Source organism: Nelumbo lutea, chromosome 6 (genome assembly GCF_056320005.1).
Source record: "Nelumbo lutea isolate HS-2025 chromosome 6, American lotus-T2T, whole genome shotgun sequence".
Taxonomy (NCBI): domain Eukaryota; kingdom Viridiplantae; phylum Streptophyta; class Magnoliopsida; order Proteales; family Nelumbonaceae; genus Nelumbo; species Nelumbo lutea.
Genome location: NC_142689.1, coordinates 58,676,147 through 58,695,987, shown reverse-complemented (window position 1 = coordinate 58,695,987; position 19,841 = coordinate 58,676,147). Strand labels below are relative to the sequence as shown.

General features: G+C 46.1%; 1 protein-coding gene across 1 annotated transcript; it reads right to left on the bottom strand.

Moving 5' to 3' along the window:
* Positions 1 to 2,988: 2,988 nt before the first annotated feature.
* On the bottom strand, positions 2,989 to 5,961 carry LOC148849080 (arginine decarboxylase-like). Its single transcript, XM_088948878.1, has one exon. It carries the CDS (start codon positions 5,278 to 5,280, stop codon positions 3,118 to 3,120), a length of 2,163 nt encoding a protein of 720 aa, XP_088805004.1. The 5' UTR covers positions 5,281 to 5,961; the 3' UTR covers positions 2,989 to 3,117.
* Between the last annotated feature and the right edge of the window lie 13,880 nt (positions 5,962 to 19,841).

Genomic DNA, 19,841 nt, shown 5'->3' with positions numbered 1-19,841 from the left:
TATTACTTTTGAAAAAGTTGGGGCTCTTTAGTGAGTTTTCCCCTAGTTATTTTTACTTCTTCTTCATGCTTTTTTTTTCTTTCTTTTTATTTTACACTTTTGATTTTTTTCTTGCCCTTTTGGTTTAAGCATCTTTAGAAACTTTTGGGTTTTATCAAAAAAATGTTTCAATGAAAGGCTCAAACGGGTTAGCTATCGTCTCAATGAATGATAAGGGACCAAGGGAAATGATTGGCCAAAAATGGTCTCCAATCTTTTCTTTGATCGATCAACAAATGACAGTGGTTTTGACGCCTTGATTTATGCTGACTCAGGAATAGCTATTGCAAGTTGACTCAATTGCCCTTATGCCTTCAATGCATGTGTTATTTGGGGCTTGTCCCCTTTTCGAAAATTTTCTTTCTTGAATTTCCACTTGACAACCAATTTTTCATAAAAACATATTGATGGGAGTTATTGTAAATTTTTTATCATCAAATCTAGACGGTGGAAGGATGAATTGGACCCAGTTGAATTTGTTGTTTTGTTAGGAGTAAGCATTGAGATACAAATATAAATTGACAGATAACAGAAAACAAACTTTCATTAAGTAAAAAAAAAAAAAAACTTAGTACATTGAGCTTTAAGGCACAAAGAAAAACAAGGATCAATGCAAATGTACTTTAGGCGGTAGCATGTTCATAAGCTTGAGATCAAGGTTGTATTGGCCATCATCACTAAGATGTTGGCACAATAAACTTTCTAGTTGAAATTCTTTGAATCCACATGAGGTTTTTAATACAACAAATGAAGGCATCCTTTTACGATCAAGATGGGCAAAAGTTGGGAAGGTTGGCAAGGTAACAAGCTGAATTTCTTCACTTCTTTCTTAGATGGTTGAGGTGGCGGTGTAGGATTTGAAACAAAAAAAAAATGGTGGTGTTGCTCTTGTGTAGGATATTAGCCAATCAACTTTAAAGGTTAATAAGTTCAATGCTTTTTGAAGCTCTTCGATCTCTTGCTGGATTTTGAATTGATCTTTGGTAGGTGTGGTTATTTTTCCTATTGGGAGCATTAGAATTTAGATGGAATGCAAATATTCATGGAACGGATGTTAGTGAAGTAATACAAAGATGCTACAAGTATGCCTACACTGTAAGGGATGGTACTTAGGGGGTGTCTGGGTAGAAAGCATAGGGTTTTTAGGAGAAGATGCTAAAAAGTGTTTATTTGAGAGTCCTTAAGTTTTATTTTTATTTGATTATTTGAGTCACACCCAAGCACCATTGCCCAGGCTACCTATATACCCCTTGTGAGGGATCAGACTAGTCATAATTCTTAAAAATGTTACAAATTTGATTATATATTTTAGTTATGCTTTAAGCGATATTGTCCAACATTGATTAGATCTTGGATGCTACCTTTGAGAATTGTGCAAGTGTTCATTGAGTGTCTTGGTCCTTGGTGATAAGTGCGATACTCGCCCAACTTGAAGCTCTTTGGTAGGGGATTGGGGATTGGCTTTGGTGACAAAGGTGTTAGATACCCGTTCTCGATTAGTTGAAGAACCAATTAAGATTACGGAGGGAGGGGAGTGAATCGTCTCTTGACTCTTCTTTTTAAAGGATCAGTTAAATTTGAACATTTCTATGTTGAAGAAGATTGATGTATGATGGCAATTACAAGATTCTTTAATCTCAACTAATGGATTTGTGGATGCTACGTGAGTTTAAGAGAAATGTTGAAAAGTTATGGTAAGTTTTAGACAATTTCCCTAAAACATTAATGACAGTGTGGATTTAAAAAAACTTGGGATACTTTAAGACAATATCTAGGAGTAGAATTATTCACTTTCCTAAAGTTAGGGGTACTTTAATAGATTTGTCTTAACAAAACTTTTATTGTTCATATACCACATATATGCCTTTCACTACTTGGTACCGAGTCCTATTTGACACGTCTTTCCGCGTGGGCTGCCAACTACCTAGAAGAATAGTAGCTCGTGTTTTAGTTTTTTCCTATTTGATTGGGAAAAGATCTATCCGCCAAAAGATGCCACTCCAAAAATACGTACAAAACCTATTTTAGGCTATTTTCAAGAAGCTTCAAATGAAATTTTTGATTTTTTTTATCGTGTATTCACGTGGATATACGCAGCTTGACTAAATGGTCTTGAAACTGCTAAAATCTTAATACAAAAACTCACATGGTCTTTTTAACTGTATTAGTTAAAATGATGTCGGGAGTGTCAGGACTCGGGAGGAGACAGCCCGTGGACAGCCAAAATGATGTCGGGAGTGGCCATTCCTCAAGATAAAACGTGGACCTCTAAATTGTGCGGTGAGATCTCATGGAGAGCAAAGGTATCGAAATTGTGCCGATTTTCATTTCTACCCATTTACACAGAGAAAAGAAACGAAAGAAAATCTCAAATCAAGGGCTATCACCGTGAAAAACAGATTTGGCCAATTTACCCTGCCTTTAAGACCTCGCAGTCGCAGACTGACTTTGACTCAACCTAGTGTGTGAAAGTCTAATCGATAGGAACCTACTTCATGGCCCCAGTAAGACCTTAATGGCTCAGCTCTTTCTAGCTTTTTGACAGCTGAGCTGGATCTGGTCAAGTGTATGACTAACGACTCCACTTTCAGTCTTTTGTCTCGTCCACAAGCACCCATGAGAATGGCTTGTTGGCCCTTGCAAAGACCCAGAATGAATATTCAATTCAAAATCTCGTTAAAAGTCTAAAAACGAATATTGATATCACCATCATCTGTTCAGTTCATCTTCCATGCGACTGTAAAGACCCACATGTAGCCAAGCTATAGTATAGCTAAATTTAAAATAATATATATATAAAAGAAGCAGAAGACCTCATGCATTTTTTTTGGGGGAAAAACATATTAAAAAAAAAATTAACAGAAAAGAGGGAATGAGATTCCGAATTTACATCAGATGGATTCGGGTCTCGTCCCCCAAGAACCAACCAAGAGGACTTGCGCTTACAACTTCTTCACGGAACACAAGTTAAAACTACACTAACTAAAACAAAATTACAAAAAACAGACGACCTCCAAAGACAAACACACAAATTCATAGGTGGGTAATAAGCGGCGGTAACCAGGTCCAAAACCAAACTCAAGCACAACAATAGCTCCACTGCTCTTCTTCGCCCACAGCAGCGCTGTTATTGTTATTGTCGTCGTTGCAGTAATAATAGAAATTGTTATTGGCAGTCGCACATGACGCGGCTGTGATGAGATAAGGCATATTGTGGAAGGAGCGGGCCAGGCCGCTCGCCAGCTCGGCACAGGCCATTTCGTCCTCGTGTCCACCGCATTCCTCTGCTCTGTGCTTGAGCGCTTCGAACATGAGCTCCGGCTCGTGCTGCATCGCCCGTAGCACATCCCCGCACGAAGGCCCCGGCACCGCACGCGTCACCGCGAAGCTGTGCGGTCCATCGCTTTGCGACACCCGAACCACGCTCGGGCCCCCGAACAGGTTGTGCAATCCCCCGAGCGCCTCCTCGTAAGCCCCACCCAAGAACATCCCCAGATAATATCCACCACCACCATGACCACCCTCCTCTCCTCCCAATTCATGAAGCGGCAAACTTGACTCCCCGCCTATGAATTTGTCGACCTTCCCATCGCTATCGCAGGTCAAATCCGATAGGATTCCCCTCACTCCCGGCCTCTGATCGAGGCGATGAATGGGCACTATTGGAAATAACTGCCCAATTGCCCAGAAATCTGGGATTGACGTGAACAGGGACAGATTCACATGGTACGTACGCACAGATTCGGACATCCCAATTGCCTTTGCAACAAAATCACAAAGACCGTCGACGGACGCAAGGTGTTCTAGGCCTACCGAACCTTCTTTGAATTGTTGGATGCATCGTTGCTTGAGTTGATCGGCGTAAAGCAAGCAGGTCTCGTACTCTCCGCGGACGGCTGCAGCAGTCAAGTTTCGGTAGTCCATACGGGCCTCGTCCGTTAGTCCGTCGACTAAGTACTGCAGACCAGGTCCAAGAGAAGAAATCGTCGGCGTGCTCGATGCAGTGGCGGAGACCGCTTCAAATATCAGAACAGAATGGTGAGAGACGATTGCCCGCCCGCTCTCGCTGCAAATTACTGGATGATTCACGAATTTCCTGTCACAAGCGTATCGAATGCTTTGAACAACCGTCGCAGCATACTCTTCAAGCCCATATCCAACGGAAATGTCAGAGTCAGACGATCGTGATCCATCGTAATCGATGCCGAGGCCACCTCCAATGTCGATGACTTGCAAGCCGGCACCCAGACGGACCAGCTCACAATAGATCTGTGCGGCTTCGCCGACACCATCGGCCAGCAATAAAGTCGAAGGGATCTGAGATCCAATATGGAAATGCAGGAGTTGGAGACAATCGAGCATGCCTACTTGTTCGAGCTTGCTTACCAAGCGCAGGATCTGCGTCGTCGTCAATCCAAACTTGCCTCTTTCGCCGGAAGTTGCTCCGAAATGTCCGGAATGCTTTGTTCGCAGCTTGGCTCGCACGCCGATCACCGGTCGTACGGAAAGCTTCCGGCTGTTTTCAATAACCAAATCAAGCTCTTCTTCCTGTTCAATGACGATCACTGTGTTCAGATGAAGCTTTCTCGCTATTAAAGCAAGTGAGATATATTCTGAGTCTTTGTAGCCGTTACAGATCAGGAAAGCCTCAGGATTTCCCTTGCACAAACAGCTCATCGCAAGGAGGAGCTCAGGTTTCGATCCAGCTTCCAGGCCGAATCGGAAAGGCGACCCAAACTCAACTATGTCTTCCACGACGAAGCGGTCCTGATTGCATTTTACTGGATAAACTCCCTGATAATGAGAATCGTAGCCTTGCGAGTGGATCGCGAAATCGAAAGCTGCTTGCAGTGATTCCACGCGGTGCCTCAGGACATCAGGAAACCGGACGATAAGAGGAAACTGTAAACCTAATCCTCCAGAAGATTTGGGCTCGGAAGCTTTCTTCACGACCTTCATTAGATCAATCTCTTGGTGATGGAGAGTCTCGGCACCATGCGGGCGAACGGATATATTTCCGGAAGAGTTGACGGAGAAGTAAGGCACGCCCCAGCCGTCAATCTTGTAAAGAGAGGCCGAGAGGGATGGGGTCCAGGGGGAGTGGTCTAGGACAGAGGGGGTAATGTTTGTCGCCGGAGGTACGCCGGAAAATGCTTCCGGCGCGGGAAGAGAGCTATCCCCGGCAATAGCGTAACCAGGAGGGAAGACCGCAGCATCTACGCAACATGCTAGGGCCGGCATCTCTTCCCCTGTCTGTGGGTTAGGAAAAGAATTAGGATTCTAGATCTTCTTTGTCAAGAAGGGGGCTTTGAAAAACGCCGAGGCCGGAGCCCCGGCTACCCCCCCAAAAGAAGCAGTAAAGAACTGAGAAAGGAGAAAGAAACCCTAGTTCGCTTTTACAGAACGCAGTAATCCCCACGCCGAACCCTCAGAAGAACGGATTGACAATGGAAGATCTATAGAAGAACAGGGAGCTCGAAATCAAGCAGAGATCAAGGCCGGTAAGAAAACGGAGACCAAGCCCGCTGTGTGGATATAAAAAGGATTTAAAAAGTCAGAAAATCAGAACGTAGAACAACGAAACCGACAAAAACAAAACATCAAATGCTTTCGGAGGCGAATTAGTGAAAGCAGAAAAACGGGCGAGAGGAGAAACTGAAAAGAAGAAATACAAAAGGAATAAGCGAGTGGGAGTAGGAAGAGTTTAGGGTTTCGATGGTTCTCTTCGTCAAGAGAGGTGGAGATAAAGGAAAGACCAGGCGAGATTTGCATGGAAGACGGGGCAGGTTTATATAGAGCAAAATCAGGGGTGACCCGGCCGAACCTGATTTTGTGGCCGAAAAATATCTTTTCAATTTTCAATTTTCAATTTCTCGTTTTTCTTCCTTTTTTTTTTTTGTTTACCCTTTAGGCTTTTCTTTTCTTTTAATTTTTCTCGTTCATCTTCTCTTTCCGGGTCAATCTGCGGCGGGTGGCCGCGTGTCCATGCAGCGTTCTTTAGTTTCTCTCTCAGTGAGTCGAAAGTATAAATTTATCGTGATTAATTAAGCTATTATTAAAAATATCGTGATATTAATTCCAACAGGAAAGCGCGAGGAAGTTTCGTCAAGCGAACGTGTTAGATATTGCCACGTCATATACGGCAGGTTAACTTTATCATTTTCTAACCACGATACCTTCAAAATCGTTCGTCAGTCTGTCCCTGACTGTAAATTTAGGAAATTTCTCGAGAAAACAGTTGTTTGATTATTTCTCACTTTCTCACGTGAATGCAACAACCAAGGTGATTAAGTTCACCGGGAGGGAGCAATGTTTTCCAGCTTTGACTTCCGGGTATATCACGTATTGACACGTGGATATAGTCTGCCTGCAACAACTAGGCATCCTTTCAGATCTTCAAGCTACCTCAACTCTCGAGATTGAAGTGAAGACATCCCCCGATCCCCGCTGTTATAGCCAGTGAGACTTTCCGTTTCTTTCACATTTTTACAACTTGAATTGGACATTTCTTCGTTTAAGGAAATAACTGTTACATGATAAATGTAGGTGGAGAATTTATTTACGTTAGATACAGAATGGATTCAATCACCCAAACTTAGGATCCATTTTGCTCAGTCAGAAATCAGAATCAAAATCCATTGGAATTAGAATCTAATTACCGAAATGCTCTATTCCCCCTCCTTGTTAGATTCGAACAGGAAACAAAATCCGAATTGAAATGAAAGGCCAATTCAACACCCCTGTTTCCACAAACCAAATGAGCCCTTAAATGGATTCAAGACCCCAACACAGTAACAGTATCAAATTTAGAAACCCATCTGGAAGAGCTTCTATGGTGGAGATGATGTACCACGATTCAGCCGTGGTGGTTGAATAACAATGTCGTAGACAAGCTATCTGGAGTAACTTACTATTTCAATTTCATTTCCAATTTTTGGAAGCTTTCTGGATTTTCACCAAACACAGCTTCTGTCATGTCGATATGTAACCCAGTTCAGAACGTCAAAAAAAAAAAAATTGTTCCCAAAGTAGTTCGGCTCCGGTCAGGGTAAAATCCGTTTGAGCAGTTTTTACTGTCTTGTATTGAGAATATTTTTGTATTTGTATATAGGCAGGTATTTGCAATGCAAGTTGCAAAAGAATGTTAGAACAATAATTTTCAAAATCGAATCGGATCGGATGGTCGAACCAGAAAAATCGGCAATTGATTAGGTGATTGGTTCCGTTTTTTCCCAAAACCAAATTTTTGCTAAAAAATATTGATTTGGTCAATAAACCGCTGACCGAAGCGGTTGAACTGTTCAACGGTTTTAACCTTTTTTATTTTTTTAAACTTCTTTTTTTTGTCAGAACAAGTCATTCATTCAATTCAAACGATTGGACTATTTGACCCGGGAACCAAACCCCTCACCGGTTCGTTGTTGGGATCGGTTTTAAAAACCTTGGTTAGAACGGTGAGGGCAAAGGTTTGTCCAGATAGAAGCCAATCTCCTCCCAAAGGGTTATTGCATTGCATCCTACAACACGTGCAACATGAGACACTCTGCTTAGAAATTTAGAATTAACGGTGAAGATGTTTGCTAGTAGACCGTGGCCTATGCCTATAAGAATAGAATAGTACACCATAGCCAATGTTTGAAATCCAAAATTGGGAGGGAAAAGTTAGGTATATTAAGTAGTTTAAAAAAGAAAAGAGAAAGAGCTATGTGTGACGTATATTCTCACGAGAATATAAAGTGGTGAGCGAGAAAGAAAGAATTATCAAGTGTCCAACCAGAGCTAAACCTTATCCCCGAGCGAGCGAGAATCTTCATTTGACGCTCGTTCATTGATTGGACACCTGCACCAGCGTCGCTCTTTTCTTGAGTCTTGACGCCCAAAAGAAAATTAAAAAACGAAAAAGAAGGTGAAGGTCCCTGAACGATCACGGGTGGCTGTTTGGTTTGGCTAGTTCTATCTGGCCCGGTTCTTTATAATTTTTGAAAAACCACCGGACGGCCAGACTGAGGGCAGGCCCGCACAAGGCTTTTCCGTCTTGTAGCCTGATTTTTTAACGACCGCATTGCCACTTCTTGCTTTCACCCTCGAGTACAGCCAAACCGCGAGATTTCAGAAAATCGTTCCAAGCGGCTCCACCACACTCGTTTCCAACTTTGCAGTTTCCACTACATGCACGAAATTTCAGGTGGACCAAAATAGCCCTAACCGAAGCGACAAAGATTCTAAAGACCACGTAAATTTGCATGCTTAGACGAGGGCGTTGGAGTCAAATGGCATTCTCGTGTGTTACAAGTTTTCAAACCCAGAGACCCATGATGCCAGTAGCGACACGTAAGGGGACATTTCTGTTTTACCCGGAACTCCATGATTGGCTCTTCTTTTCCTCTCTTTCCATTTCGGACGTCCGGATTGACTTGTTCTGGATCGCACTGTGGATGTTTGAAAACCCCAATCCAATGTTTTTCTGAATACTAATAATGATTAGCGACCACTTGCCGACTGACCTCGTGCCTTTGGTTGCGCTGATGTGAAATTTCTCTTGAGGAGAATATTCTAAAATGACCGAATTTGCCCACAGAACTTCCCTATGGAAAAAGGGCATCACTGTCATTTGAAAATAAAGAATGATGAACATGTGTCCAGCAGGTTGCAGCCACTCATTGCAGATAATAATAGACTCATATTATAGACCCAATGGAAGTGCAGGACATGGCAAATGGGCGATGATTCAGCGAAATCATTTACCGTTAATAAATTGTTTGATCCCTACCGTGTTCGTCATCTAGTGGTCAGGATTCTTTCAATAACTTAGAAAGTAAAACATTTTTAAGTGCATCAATTTTAAAACCAATGGATGATTGACACGATAGGGTTCACATAGATTATTCAGCGTGATTCCTCCCGCAGTATCGTTACTTATTTCTCGACTGCTGTACTCTAGAGAAATGGAGGACCAAATGGTCCAAGAAAACTCAAAATTGCTTGGAGGGCATTAGGGATCACATCTTTAAGAGTGATTTGTCTTTTCAGTTTTTTACTTTTAGTCTTTTACTATGCTCTTGCTCTGTTGCTAACTAGAGATGTACCGTGGATTTGCCCAAATCACTTCAATGTATTTTAAAAAATAAAATTAGCCTCATTTAGTCATTTTAGCTATTAATTAGGACTGCAAGTTGGGTTGCCCGATTTCATTTTTCAAAAAAAGCAAGTAGATCGGTCTTGGACTAGGGTTCGGGGCAAACCGGACCCGAGTTTCACTTTCAATAGTGATCTTTATTTTTTATAACAGGAATATAAAGTTCATAAAAAATAGGGAAGCACCAAAATGAATACCCGTTTCCGGTGGTGGACTGGGATTGGGTGGGCCTATGGGCTATGAACCATCTCATATGAGCTCCTTTTTTTATATGCTTACCTGTTCGTCAACCTGGCAGTTATTTTTCAGGACATTACGGAACTCGGGGTGGTGAGGTGGGACCACTAAAACAGGAGGCAGTTGCCTAGACTTCCGGTAACGGGTGGGGGCCTTTTCTAGATTCCATTGGGGAATGGAGATTAAATCAATCAATATTTGATGGCAGTAACCGTAATATTCATGTACTGGCAACGGCTGTTAAAACTGAAAAGAAAGAATATTTTATTTACTTTAAACACTCCACAGCTCCGCGTTATTCAATTGAACCGTCTCGTAACAGTCACTGTAACGTAAGAGTTGAAAAAGTGAAATAGAGCGAGCGAGCGAGCGAAGCATCAACCATCGCTTGCTCGTGTTATGCACACGTCCTCCCGTCCACAAAAGCACACAGTGTCAGGTCAGGTCTGGTCGTCCTCTTGGGGTCTTGGGCCCGTGATGGTATGAGTTGGCTGGGCCAAAAGGTCCACCAAGTTATCGACAACACATCTCCCAATCCATGTCACGTTCACAGTTCACGTATTAGTACTATTTGATGTAGGGTGATTTGGCCCGACCTAATAATAGAGGGACACATAGACATGACCTACCTCACAAGGCAACAATTCATCCCAACGTACCCAAGTCTGCGACGGACCGAGCTTGGACAACCGAGCCACCTTGGAACAGGCTCACCTCGGAAGCAAATCCACTTTGGGACAAGTTCACTTTGGGGCACGATTGCATCAAGATCACCTCGGTTACCAGGCATCTCGGCATTCGTAACAGGTCAGACCTGGGGGGCATCGGTTCAGGTAATATTGACCGACTTCCATTTGCTGACCCCGAAGATCTCGTCACCGGATTCCATGTTTTATGGGATCATACCTCGTAACAGCTGGCCTTATCTCCTCTGACCGATTCAGACGGCAGCAATATGCCTTATCGGCTAGCGACGTTATCTCCTATTAATTCGGTAATGGGCCTCATCACGGCAAGGATCCCGGAACCACTCCGAGAAACCCGCGAGGACTCCAGTATATAAAGACCCCAACCCTTCGGGGGCAAGGGTACGCGTAAGCACCCCCGGGTTCTCTGATTCTCTCTGTGCAGATCAACCAACTCCGTCATCTACTGGAAGCCAAATCATCCCCAGCTAGGAGCAGCCAGATTGCGTTGCATCATTTGGCATCAACTGTGGGAACGCTTCGAAAAGCCTTTTTCCACCAAGCATCCTAAATTCAACTTCCATGGCATCTTCCAGTAACGACGGGCAAAATTTCGACATGAACACCTCCGGGGGATAACTTCAGGTCCCAACAGTGTGCATCGGACAGTTCACCGTACCTCTCTCTGCGGACGGGGTCCCCACTCTGAACGTGCCTCAAGTCATTGCACCGGTGAATGCTCAACTCCCTCTCACGATGGGTGCAACCTTCGTCAAACCTTCTGTCATTCCCCCGGTAGTCGGACAGAGTCAACTTGACGACCTAGTACACTGCATGCGGGCCATGCAAGCCCAAATGCAACAGGTCCAGCAGTTTCAACTGTACCAGCAGCAAGTCCTACACCATGTTTACCAGCAACAGTACCAGCAGCAGTTCCCCCCGCTACCTCAGAATCAGCAGCCGGTTCCACCTTGGCATCTGGCAACGCAACAAACCAAGCCTCGCCGTCAGAGTGAACGCTCTCCTCGCTGGGGAGAGACCTCCCAAATCCAGAACCCTCTCAAGAGCCAGGTCTTATCCCACGGTAGGAGGGAGAGACAGGTTACTCCTCCCGCCTCACAGCAAGTGAATAGGTTGAGAAACACCCAGCCCACCCAGAGTCGCTTCACCTCAACCTTCGCAGTTCGAGGTTCCACTATAGAAAATCAGTTCATGATCCTAGTCGCGGGCTCTAGACAAGGCCCCTCAGTCCATAGCAGCCGCCGCCAGCAATCCGAACAGCTCCCAACCAGAACCATGTCTGACAATACAGAAGCCAGTAGCACTAATGCGGAGCCAGTGAAGAAGCAACAAAAGTGGTGTCACAAGGCTCGTCGAGCTGCAATTCAAAGTCAGCCCGAACAGCCTAAAGGTAAAGAAGAGGTGAGCATGGGAATAGTGAAGACCACCCCGCTCCTTTCCGTGTTGTCTCCTCTATCCCCCGAGCTCCTGGCTATCCCAATGCCCAAAGATTTTAAGGTATCTCCCCTGGACAAGTATGATGGGTCGTTCGACTTGAATGACCACATAGATTCATTTCAATCACAGATGCACCTAGTCGGGGCTGATGAACCCCGCATGTGCGTTGCTTTCTCCACAACCTTTAAAGGAGTAGCTCGCACATGGTATAGAAACCTTGTGCCTGGGACAATTAAGAGTTGGGCGCAGTTCATGCAAATCTTCACCTTGCACTTCATCACTAGCAAGAGGTGCCCGAGGTCCCAGGAAAGCCTCCTCGGCATAGCCCAAAGGTTGGGAAGAATCAATCCAGAGCTACATCAAGCGTTTTAATGACGCATGCCTACAAATCCCCAACTTGGATCCAACTGTGAGACTCACAGCTGCAAAAAGAGGCATCACCCACAAAGAGTTCAAGTAGCACATGGTTGCAAACAAGCCCAAAGATGTTACTGAGTTCCTCAAGCTCGCTAACCAATTCATTGAAATAGAAGAGAAGAACTAGAAAAGCGAGAATCCACCAGAGAAGAGGAAGAGAGAAGGTGAGCCTCAACCAACGGGGATAATAAGTGGAAGAAGGATGAACTCCTCCAGTTGAAAGGACAAACTACACGCCCTTGAACGCGAAGCGAGCAGAGATCCTTATGGCGATCAAGGACGCTTCTTATGTGAAGTGGCCACCTCGGATGAGAGGGGATCCGAATACCAGGAACAAGAATGTATACTACCACTTCCACAGAGACCACGGTCATAGCACCGAGAATTGTAAAATCTTCCGCAATGAGATCAATGAACTCATCCGTCGCGGATACCTCAAGAACTTTGTATTAAAAGAAAATAAAAACCAAACAGATCGGTAGGGGGAGCAAGGTAGAGATGCTCCCAAACCTAGCAACAGGCAGAGCGAGCAGCCGTAGAGATAGATGCTCGAAGAAAGACCGGTTTGAGGGATAATCCACATGATCACCGGCAGATCAATTGTCACGGGTTGCTCATCAGCCGCGACGAAGACGTTAGCTCATGAGTTAGAGAGAGAAGAGCAAAACCCCCGAAGCGGCCAAGGTTAGAAGAGCCCCTATTCTTCACCAAATATGACGCACGTGGAATCCAATACCCCCACGATGATGCATTCTTCACCAAATTTCGAAGTGAAGCGCGTCCTGGTCGACTCAGGCAGCTCGACAGATATATTATTCAAGGACGCGTTCGACAAGTTGCATCTCCCAAAAAGCAGCATCAAGCCCACAAACACTCCCTTAGTAGGCTTTAGCGGAGAGGAAGTCAGGCCCCTGGGACGAGTTACAATACTTGTAGAGGTCGGTACATGGCCTAGTATTGCGAGGTTTGACCACACTTTCCTAGTAGTCGCAACTCCCTCCCCGTACAACGCCATAATAGGTCGGCCTATCACCCATGCTCTTCGCGCAGTGGTGTCCACCTATCATTTGGCCATGAAGTTCCCTATAGACTTTGAAGTAGGAGTAGTGCGAGGCGACCAGCTCGAGTCTCGCAAGTGCTACGTCACCGCCCTCAAAGGGAAAGCCAAGGTAGTAGACAACCTCGAACTAGAACGACCTATGGAGTATACTAAGGAGCGAGCTTCACCGATAGAAGAAACAATCCCGTTTCGGTAGAAGATCCATCCAGGACTCTCCAAATCGGCACATCGATTAATGAGCCTTTGCGTTCTCAACTGGTAAGCTTCTTACTTCAAAATCTAAATGTGTTTGCATGGTCCGCGACATAGATGCCCGGCATAGACCCTAAAATAATAACTCACAAGTTGAACACTGATCCTATAGTTAGGCCCCTTAGACAGAAGAAACGCAACCTAGCCCCGGAGCGCTGGAGAGTAGTCAACGATGAAGTCGGGAAGCTTCTCGTAGCCGATTTCATCAGGGAGGTCCATTACTCGAGCTGGGTGGCTAACCCCGTTCTGGTAAAAAAGGCCAACGGTAAATGGCGCATGTGCATTGACAATACCGACTTGAATCGAGCTTTCCTGAAGGACTGCTTTCCACTTCCCAAGATCGACCATCTGGTGGACGCAACCTCAGGGCACGAGTTGCTGAGCTTTCTAGATGCATACTCAGGCTACAACCAAATCAGGATGGACCCTACCGATGAAGAAAAAATGGCCTTCATAACCGAGCTAGGCCTGTTCTGTTATAAAGTCATGCCCTTTGGACTAAAAAATGCCAGGGCAACATTCCAAAGACTTGTAAACCGACTCTTTGAGCCGCTGATCGGCAAAAAAGTAGAATGTTATGTAGATGGCATGGTCGTCAAAACTCAGTTTTCAAATGATTTAATAAAAGATTTACATTGTGTTTTTGAAATTTTGCGCAAATTTAACATGAAATTAAACCCTAACAAATGTGTCTTCGGTGTCACCTCGGGTAAATTCCTGGGTTACATCGTTAACCAACGTTGCATCAAAGCCAACACTAACAAAATCAAGGTCATCCTATATATGAGACCGCCCCGTAAATTGAAGGAGGTTCAGAGGTTGAACGGCCGTGTAGCCGCTCTGATCCGCTTCATGTCTAAGTCGGTAGATGCTGCCTACCTTTCTTCAAGGCATTTAAAAAGAGCAAAGACTTTGAATGGGCCAAAGAGTGTCAACTCGCCTTCAACGAGCTCAAAAAATACCTGACTAGTATCTGGGTTTTAACCCGACCTGAGGAGGGAGATATTTTGAAGTTGTACCTCTCCGCGAGTGACGAGGTAGTCAGCTCCGTACTGATAAAAGAAGTAGATCAGGTTCAATGACCCATCTACTATGTAGTAAAGTTTTGCAGGATGCAGAGACGAGATATCCAGAGATTGAAAAGCTGGCATACGCGCTAGTCACTGCAGCTTGGAAGCTTCGACCGTACTTCCAAGCTCATACCATCATCGTCCTCACCAACAGACCTTTGAGGCAAGTCTTACTCAAGCTCAAGGTCTCCGGTAGGTTGATGAAGTGGGCCATTGAACTTAGCGAGTATGACATCTAGTATGAGCCTCGAACAGCAATCAAGGCCCAAGCCTTGGTTGACTTTGTCGTGGAATGTACCTTCAGCACTGCAGTTCCTGAACCAATTGAGCCTAAGCACAGAAGAGAAGTTTCAACCAGTACAGCACCTCCCCTGGTTAGAGTAGTGCCAACCTAGGAGGAGGAGCCCTGGATCCTCCATTTGGACAGCTCATCAAATAAGCAAGGTAGTGGAATTGGTATCATTTTGTACGGGCCAAGCGGGGTGAAGCTGGAGTATACGCTTCGCTTTGAGTTCATCGCGTCCAATAATGAGGCGGAGTACGAGGCATTAATAGACGAGCTTGCCCAAGCAGATGAAGTAAGAGCCAAGCACATCGTTATTTGCAGCGACTCCCAGCTCGTGGTCAACCAGGTCACCGACGAGTATGAAGCTCGCGAGCCAACCATGATCGCCTACTTAGCCAAAGTCAGAGAGACTACGCAATTTCCAATCATACTTCACCAGACAGATCCCAAGATCCGAGAACGCTGAGGTTGATGCCTTGTCCTGGTTACCAGCACAAGCGACAACACCATGAGGATCGTGTACATAGAGAACCTACCTCGGCCTAGCATTCTCGGGGGGCAGAAGAGGTTGCTCCTGTTGCACAAGTAGAGCTGAGCTAGATCGATCCACTCACAAGCTACCTGCTTCACAGGACCCTCCCTACAGATTGTAACGCAGCTAGAAGGGTGGAGCGACAGGCAGCTAAGTACATCATAATAGACGGATGGCTGTATCGAAGATCCTACATGCTCCCCTACCTGCGCTACTTGTGACCCTCAGAAGCTGAGTTCGTTCTCTGCGACACTCATGAAGGTCTGTGTGGCAGACACTTGGGGGGCAGGGCTCTCGCCCAGAAAGAGCTACAACAGAGTTACTACTGGCCAACGATGAAGGTAGATGTGTTTGAACTCGTCAAAAGATGCGACAAGTGTCAGAGGCACGCCAACATCCACCACCAACTTGCTGTTGACCTGAAGTATCTCACTAGCCCATGGCCCTTCGCACAGTGGGGAAGCAACATCCTCAGACCATTCCCACCAACGACAGGACAGAGGAGATTCCTAGTGGTAGCAGTGGACTACTTCACAAAGTGGGTGGAGGCCGAACCTCTTGCGATGATCACAGAACGAAGCGTGCAAAACTTCTTCTGGAGGGGCATAGTGTGCCACTTTGGACTACCTCAAGTGCTTATCTCTGACAACGACAAACAGTTCGAAGACATCAAGTTTCAAAATTGGTGCAACCAAATGGGGATACAGTAGAATTCCACCTCGGTGGCACACCCCCAAGCAAACGATCAAGCAGAAGTCACGAACAGGGCCATCCTCCGTGGACTAAAAGAACGCCTAGCCCAAGCTAAAGGACTATGGGTAGACGAGCTGCCCAGTATACTATGGGCTTTTCAAACCACTGTGAAGACTGCCATGGGTGAAACCCCCATCAATCTCACCTATGGCACGGAGGCAGTAATCCCAGCCAAGATTGAGGTTCCTATGCTACGCCTAGAGGCATACGATGAAGAGGTAAACAATGATGAGCTACGCGCCAACGTCGACCTAGTTGAAGAGGTACGGGACCTCTTATACATCCAGACCATGGCCTACCGGCAGAGAGTGGCTCGGTACTATAACGCCAAAGTCAAGAAGCGGAACTTCCGTGTTGGAAACCTGGCGCTTCGTAAAATCATGGTGCCTGAGCCCGGTGTTGGTAAGCTCGGACCGAATTGGGAAGCACCCTACCGAGTAAAGCGGGTGCTCAGGGAAGGTACGTATGAGCTCGAAACCTTAGAAGGGAAACAGGTGCCTCGGGCATGGAACGTCAGCAATCTAAGGTGGTACTACCTGTGATCACCTAACTGGATAGTGGACTGTAAGTCACTTCCAGAAGTCTAAGGACAAAAAGTGCCGAGCTGGTGAAAGACCCCGGCATTGTATAAGCCCCAGTTTCCTCTTCGGCATGGGTAGAATCGAGAAGGGTGGACAATAAGTTGCCCCCAAGGCCTAAGGCTAAAGTACCGAATTGATGGACTCGTCACTATATAAGTCCCAGTCGCCTCTTTGGCATGGTCACCCAAGACCCAGCCACCTCTTCGGCAAGGGCATATAAGTCCTAGTCGCCTCTTTGGCATAGGCAAAACACCTCTAATGCCTAAGGCATAGACAACTCGGGTATAAGCCCTATGATATCTAGCCCAATTCGGCATATAACAATAGGTTGGACTTGTTAGGGACAACCGATATCTAAATGTGTAGCCCATGCGTAGACATGTCAGGTATATACTCTATAATGCCACTCACCTCGGGGCACATTACATGAAGTTACTCCTACCAGTAGTCTGGGCAAACAATTCGGGGTAACCTCTACTTAGAAAATTTTTATGGTTGGTTATCCTTACTTGTTGTCCAGCTCGATAGTTCATCAATTCGGGAGTCACTCACACTTCGAATATTTTTACGCAAAGATTAATCAAAAAGGTATATTTCATTAACCAAGTGATTGTAAGTACAGAAGATTTCATTGTGACCCAAGCTCAATGGCTTAGGGGTGTACATCCATGATTCAAAAGGAAATAGAAAAGAGGGAAAAACTCCCAAGCAGGAGGACTACCAGCTACGTCCGAGGGGTCCACTACTTTGACCTCGTCATCGCTCTCCTCCTCTGACGAGTCAGGTTCATCATTCACTGCCCTAGCCACTTCTGGAGCTAAGCCCGTCATCATGATGGCACTGAGGTTGAGATCAGGGAATTTCTGCTAGATTAGATATCTGCATAGCTTGAACCCGGAGCGGTAGGAGAATGAACCATATTTGACCTGGAGAGTGCGGAATTTTGAGGAATCTTTGAAGCGTTCAACGACCTTAGTTCTATCTTCTGACCGTGCCCCCTCAATGGCAGTCTCAAAGATCTGAGTTCGCTCTTGGACCATTGCTTTGAGATTTTCGATTTCTCGTTGAAGTCGTGCCTTCTCCTCAGTCATTTTCACGATCAGCTCCTCTTTCTTCACGGCCATCGCAAAAATCTGCTCCTTGTGCTTGGCATTCTCCTCGGTCAGCGAGGAGATCCTCCCCTCCCGGTCCAGAATCAGCTGCTTTTGGACCTCGACTCCCTTTTTAGCCCGAAGCACCTCGCCCCAAGCTAGGCCCAGCTAGCGATGGAGCTTTCGTACCTCCACCTTGGCATCCCGAGCCTCCTTTGAGTGGATCGCGGACTGGCAGGCCAATGCGTGAAGGGCGGAGTTGACCTATCAAAAGAAAATCGAGGTAAGTAAAAAAAAGAGAGAGAAAAAGGAAGAAGAGGAGAAAAGTGGAGCTAAAAGCCGAACACTTACCACCATACAGTGGCTAGAGGCCAGCCCCAAGAGCCGGTTCAGGAGCATGTCAGTCCATCGTGCGACCTCGTTTGGAAAGACAGTGTCTCGGCTCTTCCGCATTGCGAGCACATGGTTCGTAATGCTCTCTTCCTCGCTAACAGGAGCGAGCTCTGGTTCGGCAGCAGGCTCCTCTGAAGTTGATGCATCCTCCGCTTCCTGGGGATGAACTTCCTCCTCGTGGCCCTCCACCGTGACCACTTCAGGGTCTGCAGGTCGGGCCTCCTCCCTTGGGGGGTCGGTGGAGATTGGTTCCAAGGCCAAGGCCTTGGTTGCTCCAAGTGTAGAAGGTTCGACTTCCCGACGAAGTCTCTTCGCAGCCTTTCGCTTCTTCCCCTTCTGGGAGCTCATCAGAAGGCTCTCTGCATCAACTTCTAGCATCGTAGCCGCAAAAGACAGATTGTTAGTCAAAAAACTTAAAGGGTATTTCTAAACAAGTATTCGAAAGGCAACCTACCAGGTGGGCTCAAACCAGCTCGCACCAGCACCTCTTCGGCCAAGAAGCTCTTCATCTCGAGGCCGAGGTCCCTCCAAGAGTTAATCACCGCCCTGGTCTCTACATCCAAGATCACCCTAGGGTCCTAGGTAGCCAACCTCCAGTGGGTTGGAAAAGACCACCCCTCCGAGTTACGGATGATGAAGTACCGTCTTTTCTAGGCCAGAACCTTGTTTGGGCAGCCAGACAGGATTTTGAATCCAGGCCTAGGAGAGATGTAATAGCTCTGTCATACGTCCCCGCACAGACAGGCTAAGTTTCGCTTGATTGCGCAAATCGAGCTAAAGATATTAAGGGTTAAAGGTCGGTTATAGGCGTGGAACAAAGAAATAGTACCAACTATGTTCCGAATAGAGTTCAAATGAAGCTGGTCAATGGTGATGTTGTAAAACTTAACTACTTCTATCAGAAAAGGGTGAAGAGGGAAGCGCAGCCCTGCCGCGAGCTGCTCCTCAAAAACAGCGAGCTCATTATGATCGTGAGCCCAAGGGTACTGACCTAGTGGAAGACTAAAGACCAAGTTATCAGGAAAACGATAGCGAGACGCCAAGTACATCAACCTATCTGAAGACAGTTTGGAAGGCACAAAGTCATCCAGCTTCCGACCTCGAGAAGAAGTCGGGGCCCCTAACCTGAAGGATGGACCCTCTTCTTGGGCTTCAGTCTCCCTGAGTCAAGATGGCTCAACTTCGGGGTTAGAGGTTCCCTCTGCAGACCGGTGAGGGGAGGCACCCTGCCATGAGCTGACTTCCCCAGCAAGAACAACGGCGCCCTCCACCTCGCTAACACTATTTACAAGCCTATCTATGCTAGAGCTCAACATAACTGGAAAACAGGAAAAATCTAAGGAAGGGAGACTCACCGGAAACAAAGAACAAAGTGGGAAACTAAAAGAAAATCAAGCTGGAAGACTCTGACACGACCTCGAGAGAGCTTAATCACAAAAATTGTGGCGAGAAATGAGTCGCAGACCCTCCTATTTATAACCACTATGTCCAAGAACTAACGACCAAGATCGAAGGAATCCAACGGCTCCTAGGAAAACCGGCTGTGTGACCCTCGAGGGTAAATTCTGTTTAATGCGTTTTTTGACGTCCGTAGAGTTTATAATTCATGTGACGTCCGCGCGTAAGCCAGACGTGACCTACGTTTTCCCAGTTGAGCCAGGTGGCCGAACAAATCCGACCCGTGAGTCATCTGACTAGCTGCCCGGTCCTCGGACCAAATCCACTTGGCTCATCATGAACTCCCCGCACCAGGTCAGGACCCCTAGCCCGGGGAATGGGGGACAATTGATGTAAGGTGATTTGGCCCGACCTAATAATAGAGGGACACGTGGACACGGCCTAGCTGACAA

Coding starts and splice junctions, on each gene's coding strand:
- LOC148849080 (XM_088948878.1), bottom strand. CDS start 5,280: ATGCCGGCCCTAGCATGTTGCGTAGATGCTGCGGTCTTCCCTCCTGGT.